The 14,289-nt window shown below is 38.3% G+C and overlaps 1 protein-coding gene across 3 annotated transcripts in view; it reads left to right on the forward strand.

The window, feature by feature from the left end:
- VWA8 (von Willebrand factor A domain containing 8) overlaps positions 1-14,289 on the forward strand; it is a 364,890-nt gene that overhangs the window by 251,237 nt on the left and 99,364 nt on the right. For all 3 annotated transcript variants that reach the window (XM_079902720.1, XM_079902719.1, XM_079902721.1), the window contains 3 exons: positions 2,359-2,551; positions 9,720-9,801; positions 13,842-14,046. In XM_079902720.1, the coding sequence (XP_079758846.1) occupies positions 2,359-2,551; positions 9,720-9,801; positions 13,842-14,046 (480 nt within the window). The remainder of the gene's footprint in view (positions 1-2,358; positions 2,552-9,719; positions 9,802-13,841; positions 14,047-14,289) is intronic.

The raw sequence follows: 14,289 nt of genomic DNA on the forward strand, positions 1-14,289 counted from the left end.
GCATATCCTTCCTACTATATACTACAGTGCCTTTCTGACTTGATGTGAATTTCTTTTGATTCTTCACAAAACTATTAACAAAAGGGCATGTCATCTCTTATTAACTTTTTATAGCATTATCAAAGGCACCTAAATTATTATGAACTTATTATAACTCTCTTAACCTACTACCAGATGGCTACAAAAACCGACAGCAAGTATCATAGTGAATCCTCAATAGTGAAACGTTAAAAGCATTTGTTTCGATATCAAGAGTAAGACAAGGATATGCACTACCACCACTTCTACTAAACATTGTTCTGAGCGTCTTAGACATGATCCATTAGAAATTTTTTTTACTACCGTGACTTTCCTCAAAATTAAAAACCTCCATTCTGTAAAAAAGAAACTGTTAAGAGAATGAAAGGGCAGTCTACAGGCTGGGAGAAAATATTGGCAAATCACATGTCCAACAAAGGACTTGTATCCAAAATATATAAAGATTTCTTAAAACTCAAGAGTAAGAAAATAATCCAGTATAAAAAATGGGCAGAGTGGCCCATTATGAGGTGTCAGAGGTCAGAGGCTGAGCAGATGAGCAAGATATCTGTGGTGTGGGAGGGAGTAACAACTGGCGATTGGGAATCAAGTCCAGCCAGGATGAAGATGGTACCCCATGAAGGGGCAGCCTGGTGTGGGATGTGGGAGCCCAAGTAAGGTGAAGAGTTTGTTGATACATGCGCATAGCTCACTGTGGGCTATCAGGCCAAGCAGAGTGAGGAGGGCATTGGCCTGGAAGGGAAAGTTAGTGGTGGAGATGGGAGATGAGTCATATACAGTGGGACTGAGCCAAAAAGTAAGTATATGAAGGGTAATGACGTCTAGGTTTCTCACTGTTAAAGAAGGGAGTTACAGATACAGAAGGAAAGAAAACTAGAGTGAGTCCTATAGTGGTTGGATTGGAATTGTGTGTATCTGGGTGAACTCATGGTTTTCAATGTATTTAAGTAGATATAGAAATAAAATCGGAGGTAAATGTATAAAAAAAATGGGCAAAAGACTTGAACAGACTCTTTACCAAAGAGGATATATGGATGGTAATTAAGTACATGAAAAGATGTTCAACATCATTAGTCATTAGGGAAATGCAAAATAAAACCACGATGAGATACTACTATTGCCTATTAGAATGGCTAAAATAAATAAATAAATAAATAAATACTGACAATACCAAGTACTGACAAGGATGCAATGCAAATGCAACTCTCACACATGTTTATGGAAGAGCAAGGGCAAACAATAACCAAGACATTTCTGAAGAAGAACCAAGAATAAAAAGCAGAGGTAGGGCTTCCCTGGTGGCGCAGTGGTTGAGAGTCCGCCTGCCGATGCAGGGGACACGGGTTCGTGCCCCGGTCTGGGAAGATCCCACATGCCGCGGAGCGGCTGGGCCCGTGAGGCATGGCCACTGAGCCTGCGCGTCCGGAGCCTGTTGCTCCGCAACGGGAGAGGCCACAGCAGTGAGAGGCCCGCGTACCGCAGAAAAAAAAAAAAAAAAAAAAAAAGCAGAGGTACTTGCCCTACTAAATTTCAAGGCTTATTATAAAGCTTTAGTAACTAAGACCACATGGTATTGGCCTAGAGGTAGAAAAATATACAGTAGAACAGAATGGAATGCCCAGAAACAGCTGCCTACATACATGAAACTTTTCCGATAACAGTGCTGATAAGTGGGCAAAGGTTAATGATATTTGAACAATTAGCTATCCATGTGAAAAAAAGATAAGCATGGAGCCCTGCCTCATACCACTCACAGAAATAAACTCCTGAGGGGTTAAGGAACTAAATGTGAAAGGCAAAACTTCAAAATGTTTAACAAATACATAGGAGAATATCTGTGATCTTGGAGTAGAGAAGGATAAATAGATATGTGGTAAAAATTTTAAGTAAAGCAAGAGAAAATAACACAAAATTTCAGAAGAATTGAAATCTAGGGAATATGAAAGAGAGGTGATTGAAAAGGGGCCTTCCAGGGGCTTGAGAAATACTGGTAATACTATTCCTTATGCCAGATAGTGGATGCTATAGTATAGTTATTTATAGTTACTTAAATTACCTGTATTATTATATTTCCTCTTTTTAGCTATAATTCAAGATAAAAAATGCGTTGCATATTTCACACTCGTCTGAAAATTATGATTATTGATGAAGCAGCTCTCTTCTGTACCAAATTCAAAAAGGTTAAGGAATAATTTGATTTTCTTATATTTGTGAAATATAAGTTTACCACTGGTATCTGCTTAAAGGACTGCATTGTAAAAGTTGTGAATGTACTTTATAATACTTCAGTGCTTGAATTTCTCTCCTTTTTTTTTTTAGTCACCTAGTGAAGTTTATTCTTGGAAAAGGCCAACGTCTTTGCATAAATCGAGGGTCACTGATACATTCTATGGAGGGAAGAAGAAAATTGGAACTCCAAAGCAGCGCAATTGTGTGACGCTTTTGGATACTAATCAGATAGTCAGGATTTTGCCCCCAGGAGAAGTCCCTCTAAAGGATATCTACCCAAAAGGTAAGAAACTTACCAATTCCTATTTTATCAAGCTAGTCAAAGGTAGTTTGGTTTTGGTAGGGATATTTAACTTATCATTATCATTTTATATTTATGAATATGAATAATTTTAACAGGGTTTAGTAGCTAAAAAGACCTATATGTGCTCAGAAGGGTTTCACTAAACTTCTCATAGGAGTTTAAGACTTTTGCCTTAAACTCCTGTGTCTAAAGGCCAGGGACTTATGCAGCCTGATTCACTTACCAGTGCCCTGAAAGTCAACTTATGTTTATTACTGCATATCTTATGCCAGGTCCTGTGCTGATCACTTTTCCTTGTATAAATTCGTTTAATCGTCAAATTCCCATTCTATCATTAATGTACTCTCAAGTTTATATGCAGGGAAACTGACTGAGAGGTAAAGTAACTTGCTGGGGTTCTCCCCAGCCGTGGTCAGCAGAGCCCAGATTTGCACCAAAGTCTTCCAACCCAAGGCCACATCTACGCTTACTGAACCACACTGGCTTTCATCATAAAGGATAATTATAAAAATTTTTGATCATCGAGCCACTGATTATTATTTGCATCATAGTGGTAGTAATATTGTCCTGTGTTTACATTCATTATATTAGTGTGGACTTCATAAATATAGTACTAAACACATTATAATAATCTGTTACTGGGTTTGAAAAGTCCTGGTTATATGATAATGTTAGAATTAGTTCCTTCCAAATAAATCACCATTTCCTTAGAATGTTTTTTATGGTAGAAGAGGCAGGTGAATACACTGACAATTGCAGTGCAGTGCTATAGGCATATTCACAAGGTGATATATAAACACAAAGGAGGAGCTTACAAGCCAGGCTTGTGATTCCGAGCTGACTCTTGAAAGATGAATGGGAGGGAATCGGATGAAGGAATTGTTCCAGGAAGAGAAAACCCCATGAGAAAGGTACAGAGGCATTACAGAGCACTCCAGGAGTTACAAGAAATTCTATACCAGAATTCAGTGCACCTTCATCCACCCAGAAACCAGTGGGTCAGCCCTGATACTTCTCCCTCATCCTCCACATCATCATCAATCACCATGTCCTTTGGATACAACCTTAATATACCTTACGTCCACCCACTTGTCTACAGTTGAGCTGCCAACATCCAAATCACCACCATCTTGAACTGGAACGCTGCAGTAGCCCTCTGACAGAGTTCCCTCTTCCATTCTTCCCCCACCCCCCATTCTCCACACATCAGACAGAGTGTTGTTATTTAAGTATTTTATTGTTCTCATTTGTTCTTATTAGGGACCAGTTACACAGAGTAAAATTCATCCTTTTTAGTGTATGGTGCTGTGAGTTTGACAAATACATACAGTTGTGTAACCATCACCATAACTGACAGAGAACAGTTCCATCTCCCCAAAAACCTCCCCTGTGCCACTCTGCCATCAAGCCTTCTGCCTTCCCCCAGACCCCCACTGATCTGATTTCTGTCCTTATTGATTTGTCTTTTCCAGCATGTCATATAAATGGAATCACACAGTATGTGGTCTTTTGAGTCTGGCGTCTTTCACTTACTATTATGTATTTGAGAATCATATATGTTGTGTGTACCAGTTGTTTGTTCCTTTTTATTGCTGAGTAGTAGTCCATTGCATGGATATACCACAGTTTGCTTATCCATTCACAAGTTGATAGATATTTGTATAGTTTCCAGTTCTGGGCAATAATTAATGAGGCAGCTACGAACATGTTTGCACAGATTTTTAAGTGAACATAAGTTTTTGCTTCACTTGGGTAAATATGTAGGAATGGCATTTTTATGTCTTATGATAAAACTGCCCAACTGGTTTCCAGAAGAGCAATACCATTTTGCATTCCTGTCAGCAGTGGTGAAAGTTCCAGTTGCTCTGCCACCTTTTCAGTGCTTGGTATTGTCAGTTTTTCAGCATTCTAGCAGGTGTGTAGTGATAGCTCATTATGATTTTAATTTGCATTTTCCCTAGTGCCAAATGATGTTGAGCATCTTTTCATATCTATCTTCTTTAGTGAAACGTCTCTTCAAATCTTTTCCCACTTTCTGAATTGGATTACTTTTCTTTTTAATGATTTTTGAGTGTTCTTTATATATTCTAGATATAAGTCCAGTATCGGATACATGCTTTCCAAACATTTTCTCCCATTTTGGTGAAGGGCCAAATCTCTTATGTTTTCTTCTAGAAATATCATATTTCTAGATTTTACACTTAGGTTTGTACTCCACTTTGAGTTAATTTTCTTATATGGCGCAAGGTGTGGACTGAGACTCATTATTTTGCGTGGGGATAGTCAATTGTTCCAGTACCATTTGCTGAAAAGATTGTCCTTTTTCTATTCAGTTGTCTTTGGACCTCTTCAGAAAATCAACTGACCACATATGTGAGTCTGTTTATGGATTTTTATTTGTGTTCCATTCATCTATATTGTGTTGGCCAAAAAGTTCGTTCGGGCTTTTCCGTAACACCTTCCATAAGATGATACGGAAAAACCCAAACGAACTTTTTGGCCAACACAGTATGTGTCTATCCTTTCACTAATACCAGACTCTCTAGATAAAGCAGAGAATCTTTGTCATCATCCACACTTCATTCATTTTCACTGCTGTACATACAGCACAGTCAGTTTATTCATCTGTTCTCTATTGGTACACGTTTACGTTCTTTACAATTTTTTGCTATTACAAGTATTCTTGTACCAGTCTCCTTGTGTATATGTGGGGAGTCTGTAGGGTATATATCTAAGAGTGAAATTACCAAATTGTTACCCAAAGTTATTGTTCCAGCAGCATAAAAGATGAGGCTACTCTCCATCCCCATCTTCTCTTGCAAAGGTCAGACCTTTTATTGTGCACATCCTTGATTTCTAGTAAGTTTGAGTATCTTTTTATATGTTGTGATTTACTCTTCTGAAAATTGCCTGTTTATATATTTTTGCCATTTTTCTCTTGGTTGCTAGGAGTTTTATTTATCCTCATTTTTTAAGGTAATGTTCCTTAAATATTCCAAATGTATAGAAAGTGCTTAGGTTAGTGTCTGACACAAAGGAATAATTTTTTTTAATACATTTATTTATTTATTTTTGGCTGCACTGGGTATTCGTTGCTGTGCACAGGCTTTCTCTAGTTGCGGCGAGCAGGGGCTACTCTTCGTTGCGGTGCGTGGGCTTCTTATTGCGGTGGCTTCTCTTGTTGCAGAGCACGGGCTCTAGGTGTATGGGCTTAGTTGCTCCGCAGCATGGGGAATCTTCCTGGACCAGGGCTCGAACCTGTGTTCCCTGCATTGGCAGGCAGATTCTTAACCACTGCACCATCATGGAAACCCAGGAATAATTTTTTATATGTGGGCTGTAAAAAAAAAAAAAAAAAAAAATCCTAAGAGAATGGTAAAGGGAGATCTCAGGATGCTAGCTGTGCACAGGCCTAGGAATCAACCAGATTCCTAGGATTAGAAAAGTTGAGAAGATTTCAGGAGAGATGCCTCCAAGAAAGTGAAGTTGATAAACCCAACTATTTGAACACATTAAGAAATTTTGACATAGGGAAAACTTCGAGGATGAATTTGTGCTAGGTACGTAAAAAAGTAAACCAACAACAAAGCATGATTATTAACTCCATGAAAAGAAAAAGCAATAATGCTATGATAAGACATAGCTCAGCTGTAAAGAGCATTTATATAATCATAACAACATAAGTGCTGGATGTTAATCTAATGAAAAATTTTCATATAAATGTACTGGGGGATGGGAAAAATGAGGTGGTAGGCAGGGGGAGGGGTATGTGAAGAGTTAAACTCTCATCTTACATGGTGAGAAGTCAATAAATAATGCCTAAAACTAAAACATGAAGACAGCACCATAAGGATGAAGGTGAATACCAAAGAAACAGCTTTAAGAAGTTGAAAGCATCTCGGGGAGCAGAACATGAGGGGTGAGAGGAGGAAAGTCAAGGCTGATGATTTTTTCCTTCCGTCTGTTTGACTCTTTAATCTATGTGCCTATAGATCTCTAATGATAATTCAAGCTAAATTAATCTTTTTAAAGTAAATAGAATCCCACCACCTGATTAGTCAGGAACTAATGCACATCAGCCTTTTATTAAAGAAGTCAATAGCAATTGTAAAGGCTACTCTCCTGGTGACTTTTACAGAGATGGTATAAATTGTGGTCAATGCAGATGGGGAGAGATTTACTTCTTTCTTCCAATCATTTTCCTTCTAGTTAAACGTTAGCTTTTTTTTTTTTACTTTAAATCATAGGCCTCAGCTCTTTAAATACAAAATAATGACTCTTGATTGAAAGCAGTGTACTGTTTTCTGAACTTTGAGTCAATTCAAAGATTTGGTATTAGCACAATCTCAGGGCACACATCACTCTTTTAATCTGTGAATACAGAAGTGCATTTAACCTAGTAGTTAACAGAAGTACATCAATTTACATTGCTTGAAGGAGTGAATTTTTTTATATAATTTCATCTTCCCTCTGAAAATGCTCTTGGTTACCTTGTCTGACGGTTTTTATACCCCCTCCTAACCTTCGCACTGTGCGTCTAAGCTGTCCCCACTCTATATGGGAACCGCGCACTAAATGCTGCAGCAGTGACTTCCCTTTAATCATTAGTGAACTAATCCTGAGATATTTATACCTCTCTTCGAAATCCACCTGGATTATAAATGTAATGGAAATTTCCTGAACCTCCATCCTCTCTACAGTTTTGAAACATTTAAAATGGATAGACAAGGATTTGGCTAAGTTTGGAGGGAAATCTGGCCACAGTTTTCACTTCCTTAATTCAATCATGTATTCTGAGCTGATTTATTTTCAAATCCGGAAACATCCATTCTGATTATTTTTCAAGCCTTGCCATTACCACCATCACTACCACCACCCTTAAAGTGCTTTATAGCCACAAATTGCCTTTTCTGATACGTGAAAATATGTTTTAGCGCAAGGAATAAAATTCTTGCTTTCTCCTTCCTGAAATAGACACAGCCATTATTGCATTTTCTCATCCTCTTTATGCCATGGAATTAACTTTGCACATTGAAAAAAAAAGAAAGAAAGAAAGCTGTAGAAAGAAAGATACTTAAAATGTGTTGGCTTACTTTGCTTTCTCAGGCAGTCTAAAAGCACTGGTGGCGGTAGCTCAGTCTAATACTACTACTTGTGAAGAGGAGAATGCGTCTAAGTGGCAGGCCAGATGCAGCTGGCTAGCTAGGCAGCGCTAGTGATCCCAACCGCTTCCGTAACTCATCATTTTTGGCAAAGAACCAGGGTCTATAAGTAATTCAACCCACTTCAGTTAGGTGCTAGCCGCAGGAACTGTCAAAAATGATATATGGTGCAAAACTTTGTCCAAGACTGACCTTATATCCCAGGCAACGTTTCCAATGCAGGCGGTGCATGACTTACGATAAGCATGTTGGCTTTGTACAAATGGCTATCTGAGGATGGCCAATTCAGCTGGGTGGTCGGGTTACCATAGTAACTCTCCTTCCTTACTCTCTGCTGTCCGTGGACATCACTTTCCCTTCCTCCTGCCCCCTTTTGCCCTCTGGGACCACTCCGTGCCTAGCTCTGCAGCTCATACCTGGCCCCAGGGCTGTGATTCCCACCCTAGAATCCTTTCGAAGTCCCTAAAGGCTCACAATGATTTAAAAAAATAAAAGGAGCTTTCCTCTTTATGCTGTGGGCTCCTCAGACAAGGCAGGAACCACACACATCTCTTTCCTGTGTATCCCCAATGCTTCGTATAGTGTCTGGTGCAAAGTAAGCTCGATCACGTTTGTTGAATAAATAAGAGATATATTGAGGTTTTCAGATGGCCTACTCAAAAAACTTCAGCTGCAAACATGAAATTAAAATGCCAAGTTTCTTATTTTTTGTAAACTACATTGGATAAATTCAATGTGGACATTCCAGATATCTCATTCTAATCAGAAATTATAATAAGAGGTAGACAACAGACAAAATTCTTTAAGAGTATGGGTTCTTTGTAGGGGGATTTTTTTTTTTAAAGAGACATTGGTGGCCAAGATTTTGTAAAATAAGGCATTTTTAAATTGCTGCCCTACGGTCAGCTCAGGTAGGATCTTTGTGGAACGGTGGGCAGAGCAGAGATCTTAAAGCCAGAAGAAAGGCCTGGTTTTGAAAGCCTTCTCTATCTATCACTCTCCAGGCAAGTCCCATTATTACACCACCTCTGTTAAGTCTCTACTTCCTCATCTCTCAAACAGGAATCCAAGGTCTTTGTTGTTGTCAGTGTTAAAAACACTATCTACAAAGACTAAGCAGTGTTCCTGATGCAGTGTTCCTGACACAGTGGTGGCAGCTGGTGATGATGAGCATGGTGGTGGTACTCAGGGCTTTGGGGAAAAAGTCAATAAATGCCTGGAATTTGCTGGGAAACAACTCTAGAATTGGAGTTGAGGACTCTGTCCCCCCATATCTCATCACCCTCTCCTTCCCCGCCTTTTCATATTCTTCATGACCCAGAGTCCTCGCCCCACTGCTCAGTCCTCACCTCACCTTTTCTTGTCTTGAAGGGTCCTAATAATAACAGCCACTGTGGGTGGAGCAACTACTAATTGGGTGCAAATAATGTTTATGATGCTCAGATGCTGTCGTTATCCCCATTTTACAAATGGTGAAGGCAGGTCTCAGAGAACTAACTTGGCCAGCGTAAAACATAGTTAGGAAATATCAGAGCCAGGATTTTCTACCAGGCCAGTCCAGTTTCAAAGTAGGTGCTGATTCCACTGTGTTATACCGTCGTCGTTGTGATTTCCTGGGAAGGAAAAAGAGAATTCAAATGATGAAATATTTTCAAATGAACTGTAAGTGCTAAAATAAAACATTGACCCATTTGGGGAAGCTATCAAAGAAAATGAAAGGAATTTAGGTAATGCTCTTGACAGTAAAGAATCACTAACATGCATCTATTTCACAGTCTCTGTAGTTCCCTGACAAAAACATAATTCTGAGAGTCTAGCCTCAAGGCTGGAATTGGCCAGCGCAGGACCTTGTCAAGTGGGTCCCAGAGTTCTGCTCTACGCTCTAAACTTCATTCCACTTTTAGCAGCATCCATGCTTTCTTTAGGTCCTATTTTTGTATCATGCAGTAATTTAACCCTCGGCTCATGTCTTGACTTGTTTGCAGATGTTATCCCTCCACAAACAGCTGGTTATATAGAAGTCACTGATCTCCAATCAAAGAGACTCCGATACATCCCTATTCCTGGGTAATCTGTTTTCACCTTTGTTCTTAGCTTGTGTGTCAGATTAAAAAAATGAGTGAATTCTTATCGTGTACTCTGAATAAATGTGTGCTTTTTGCTTCCTTAAATAGCAAGCTCTTTTTTGGTTTTTTCAATTACAGTTGGTTTATATCTTGCTGTCCTGCATTCCTTTTTTTTTTTTTTTTTTTTTTGGGCCATGCCGCATGGCATGCGGGATCTTAGTTTCCTGACCAGGGATCAAACCCATGCCCCCTGCAGTGGAAGCACAGTGTCTTAACCACTGGACTGCCAGGGAAGTCCCTGTTCTGCATTCTTTACTGCCATTTTTATTTTCATTCTGGAAAAATGTTCAAATGTTACCTAGGTATAAGTCTAACAGCCTTCAAGCCTTCATTTTTCCTTTTTGATCTGTCCTAATGATAAATTTTTTTGAAACAGCATTTTTTAGTACAGCTAAACTCTTCATATTTATTAACTCCGTATATTAGTTTTCTGAGGTAAATGTATTCAAGATGTCAAAGGAATTTAAATAGCATTGGTTTAATATTGTTTTTAAATATGTAACTGAGCATCTACCATTGTGAAGGCTGTACGGTAGCCAAAGGATTCCAGAGATTTGGAATGGAGCTCGTTACCACTGGCTGCCTTTATTACTGTTCAGCAGTGGAAGCAAAGCATTCGAACTAACTAGACTAAGGGTATAAAAGGAGAAGCAATGATGCTCCATCTCTCCCTTGACAGACACATGTGTCCTCACCTGTAGCCCATCCCTTTCTGGATGCATCCATGCCCGATCTCCCTTTCTCATCCTAAGCGTGTGCCTGCTTTTGTATAGACTGATGTACATCCCCTCCTAACATGTACTCCCTCACAGGCAGCTGAGGCCTCACAACACAGTGGTTAAAGGCTCACCCAAAATCCTGGGGAAAGGAGCCTGGAGAGGCTTCCAATGTCAGAGGAAGGCCAGCTACCCCTGTCAGTCACCCAGACGTCACCAGACCTCCTGTTGACCCACGCCTCCAACTCCCAGGAGAAAATTGCTCAGCGTGACTGTACAAAATAACTCAGAAACACAGTTTCATTTCTTAGGACCTTTTAGGCAGGTCCGAGAAATATGAAGAATAAAAGTATTATCCAAAGAAATAGATTTACTTGTTCCAACATATATAAGAATGTCTTCCTGGAACATCTTAATGTGTCAGTTTAATGAAAAATAGCTTTTCGTCATTTGGGGGAATTTCTTATTCCATTGTATGTTCATTAAAACATACTATTAGGGCTTCCCTGGTGGCGCAGTGGTTGAGAGCCCGCCTGCCGATGCAGGGGGTGCGGGTTCATGCCCCGGTCCGGGAAGATCCCACATGCCGCGGAGCGGCTGGGCCCGTGAGCCATGGCCGCTGAGCCTGTGCGTCCGGAGCCTGTGCTCTGCAACGGGAGAGGCCGCAACAGTGAGAGACCCACGTACCGCAGAAAAAAAAACACATACTATTAGTTCAAGTAGCAAAAGAAAAGAACACCTTTTTTTTTTACATTTCTCAAGCATGATGATTTTTTTCAATATTTCTCTTAATTTCTCCCTAATTGACCCTAGCTTTTTATTTTTTTTTTACATTTCTCAAGCATGATGATTTTTTTTTTTTACATTTCTCAAGCATGATGATTTTTTTCAATATTTCTCAAGCATGATGATTTTTTTCAATATTTCTTTTTTTTTTTATATTTCTCAAGCATGATGATTTTTTTCAGTATTTCTCTTAATTTCTCCCTAATTGACTCCAGCTTTTTATTTCAGTGCTTTTCTCTGTTAACTTTCTGTATGAACCATATGTTATACCTGCCATAGAAGTAACATCTGGAAGGGCAGCTATATATATTCAGCCAGTGCCAGCTGATCACCATACTTCATTCATTTAGTGCTGTGCTGTCCAATAGAAATAGAATGTCAGCCATATATGTAATTTTATGTTCTTAGTAGTCACATTAGAAAAGTAAAAAAAGAAACAGGTGAAATTACCTTTAATAGTGTTTTATTTAACCCATTATATTTAAAGTATTACTGTTTTGAAATGTATTTAATATAAACATTTTAATAATACTTGACATTCCTTTTTTCTTCTGCATCTTTGAAACCCAGTATGTATTTTACATTTACAGAACATCTCAATTTGGACTTGCCATATTTCAAATGCCATGTGGTTTAGAGTCTGTTCATTATCAGTATATCCTGAGTTTCTCTTGAGATTAACTATTGCCGTTTTTGGCATATATGTAATCCAAGGGAACAACCCATCTGGATTTCAGTTTTGTTGCTCGTTGCTTAAATTTAGTATTTTGCTAGATAGCAGGAATTTTCCATTTGATGGCTAGCTTCCAGTAATAGAAAACACAGTAAAACTATATGTGACTGCAGGGCCAAAATGAATACATCACTTTCACTCTCAGTAAAATGTGAGTATTATTCCTCAAATTTTTGTATTATTTGCATTTGTAAAATGATACTACTTAGCTCTGATATACAGGAGTATATAAATCTGGGCTTCACTCTACTATAATTCTATGTATTCCTTAAAGACTTTGTTATTATATATAAAGGGAATGTGCATTTTTTAAAAAAAGGTGAAGAAGAGATTCTAGACCTGGCGTGCAAGTTGTAGCAAATATGTGATATCTTCAAGCACATTTTTGACATACTGAAGAAATTGCCCCTGTAAATTTAAAGTTTCATGGTGGAGAGTTAAATAAGCAACCAGTAGGTACTGTGCTCAATAGAATCATTCATCTTGAGCACTTGTGGCAGAGTTTTAAACATCGTAGGTGGAGAAATTTCATTACTCTGAGTACCCTTTTACTTCACCATCTGTACCTACTAATTCTTTTCCTAAGGCAAATATTTTTTGAGAGAGCACCATGAGATGAATCCTGTATTATATCAAATGTTATCTTCGTTGAGTCCTTCTAGTAGTTCTGAAACACTTCTTCCATCCTACTGTTTTTGTTCTCTTCATATAAACATTTTCTAAGACTTCCATGTTCCACAACGGCTGGCTTTGTCACTCTGTGTTTAGTATCTACTAAGGCAGACTGATAAAAAGGCTAAAGTCGCCTTGATTTATTCTTTAGTATATTATAAGAATTTACCCACTATGTAGTAGTTTTGTGGTTTTAACAAATCTACATTGATAGTGTATTATGTTTTTATTATCTGTTAGATCATCCCTTTAGACCATTTATTTCATACAGAAAATATCAGATGTATTTAGAGAGCCAACACTGGTAATTAGAATTTATAATCTGTGTTTCTTTTGTGTAGTGAAAGCTATACTGAGGTAAAGGAAGTGTGCAGTTGACTCTTATAGGTGAAAGTTGCATTCCTAGAAATGACTATTTCTGTATATAATATCAGAAATAGGTATATGTATGAAATATATAATACAAGAAATATATAAATTCTTTATTATAAATCCTTATAACTTTCTAAGTTAGAAAAGGCAAAATATTAAATATAAATGCAATTAAAGCACATAAACAAGACATTAGTTTCAGCACTGACCTTAGACCCCTAAGGAGTGTGTCCAGCGCTGAGGGTAAGTGAGGTGTCAGTTGGTGTAGAGTTTCTTTCTTCCTGACAGTGAATGCTAATGTCATCCAGAATCTACAAATACAGGAATATGTAAATAACCAGTAAATAACTATGTATTTTTTCCTTACATGTGGATCTGTTGGTATCTTATCTTTTAATTGTGCTTACTATTAGAATGTTTTTTTAAAGCATTACTTTCCTTACTGAAGTATAGTTAATTTACAATGTGCGTTAGTTTCAAGTGTAAGCAAAGTGATTCACGTATACATATATATATATTCTTTTTCAGATTCTTTTCCATTATAGGTTATTACAAGATATTGAGTATAGTTCCCTGTACTGTACAGTAGGTCCGTGTTGTTTAACTATGAGAATTCTTTGTAGGAAGTTTAATGAACCTAAATCAGGTTAAACTAACTTCATTACCTGGACTTCACTGGTTGAACACTGATTTCTTTTGCAGATCAGACTCTCTCTCACCATATACCACGTGGCTATCTACTATCTCGGACACAGATGCACTGCTGGCTGAGTGGGGCAAAGGTGGCGTTGTCACTGTTGACATGGGAGGTCGCATCCGGCTTTGGGAAACTGGACTGGAACATCTGCAGCGGTCACTCATGGAATGGAGAAACATGATTGGACAAGAAGGTGACAGACTTATGCAGGTACCATTTGAATTGACCTTACCTCTTAAGGGTACACATTCAGTTATAAATTCATTCATTTAGTCGCAAATGCCACAGTCGTGGAAACTCCCGGCCCAGTGACTCAAATGTAGTTTACTTAAATAGCTAAAATAATTTTGGGACTCATAACAGAAAAAGACAGATCTATCCTTCTAGATAGTTAAAAAGTAAAAATGTGCCTTTTTTGTCTGTCAGTGCTTAAATATATAGGTTCCTCACCTC

This window comes from Stenella coeruleoalba (assembly GCF_951394435.1).
Source record: "Stenella coeruleoalba genome assembly, chromosome: 18".
Taxonomy (NCBI): Eukaryota; Metazoa; Chordata; class Mammalia; order Artiodactyla; family Delphinidae; genus Stenella; species Stenella coeruleoalba.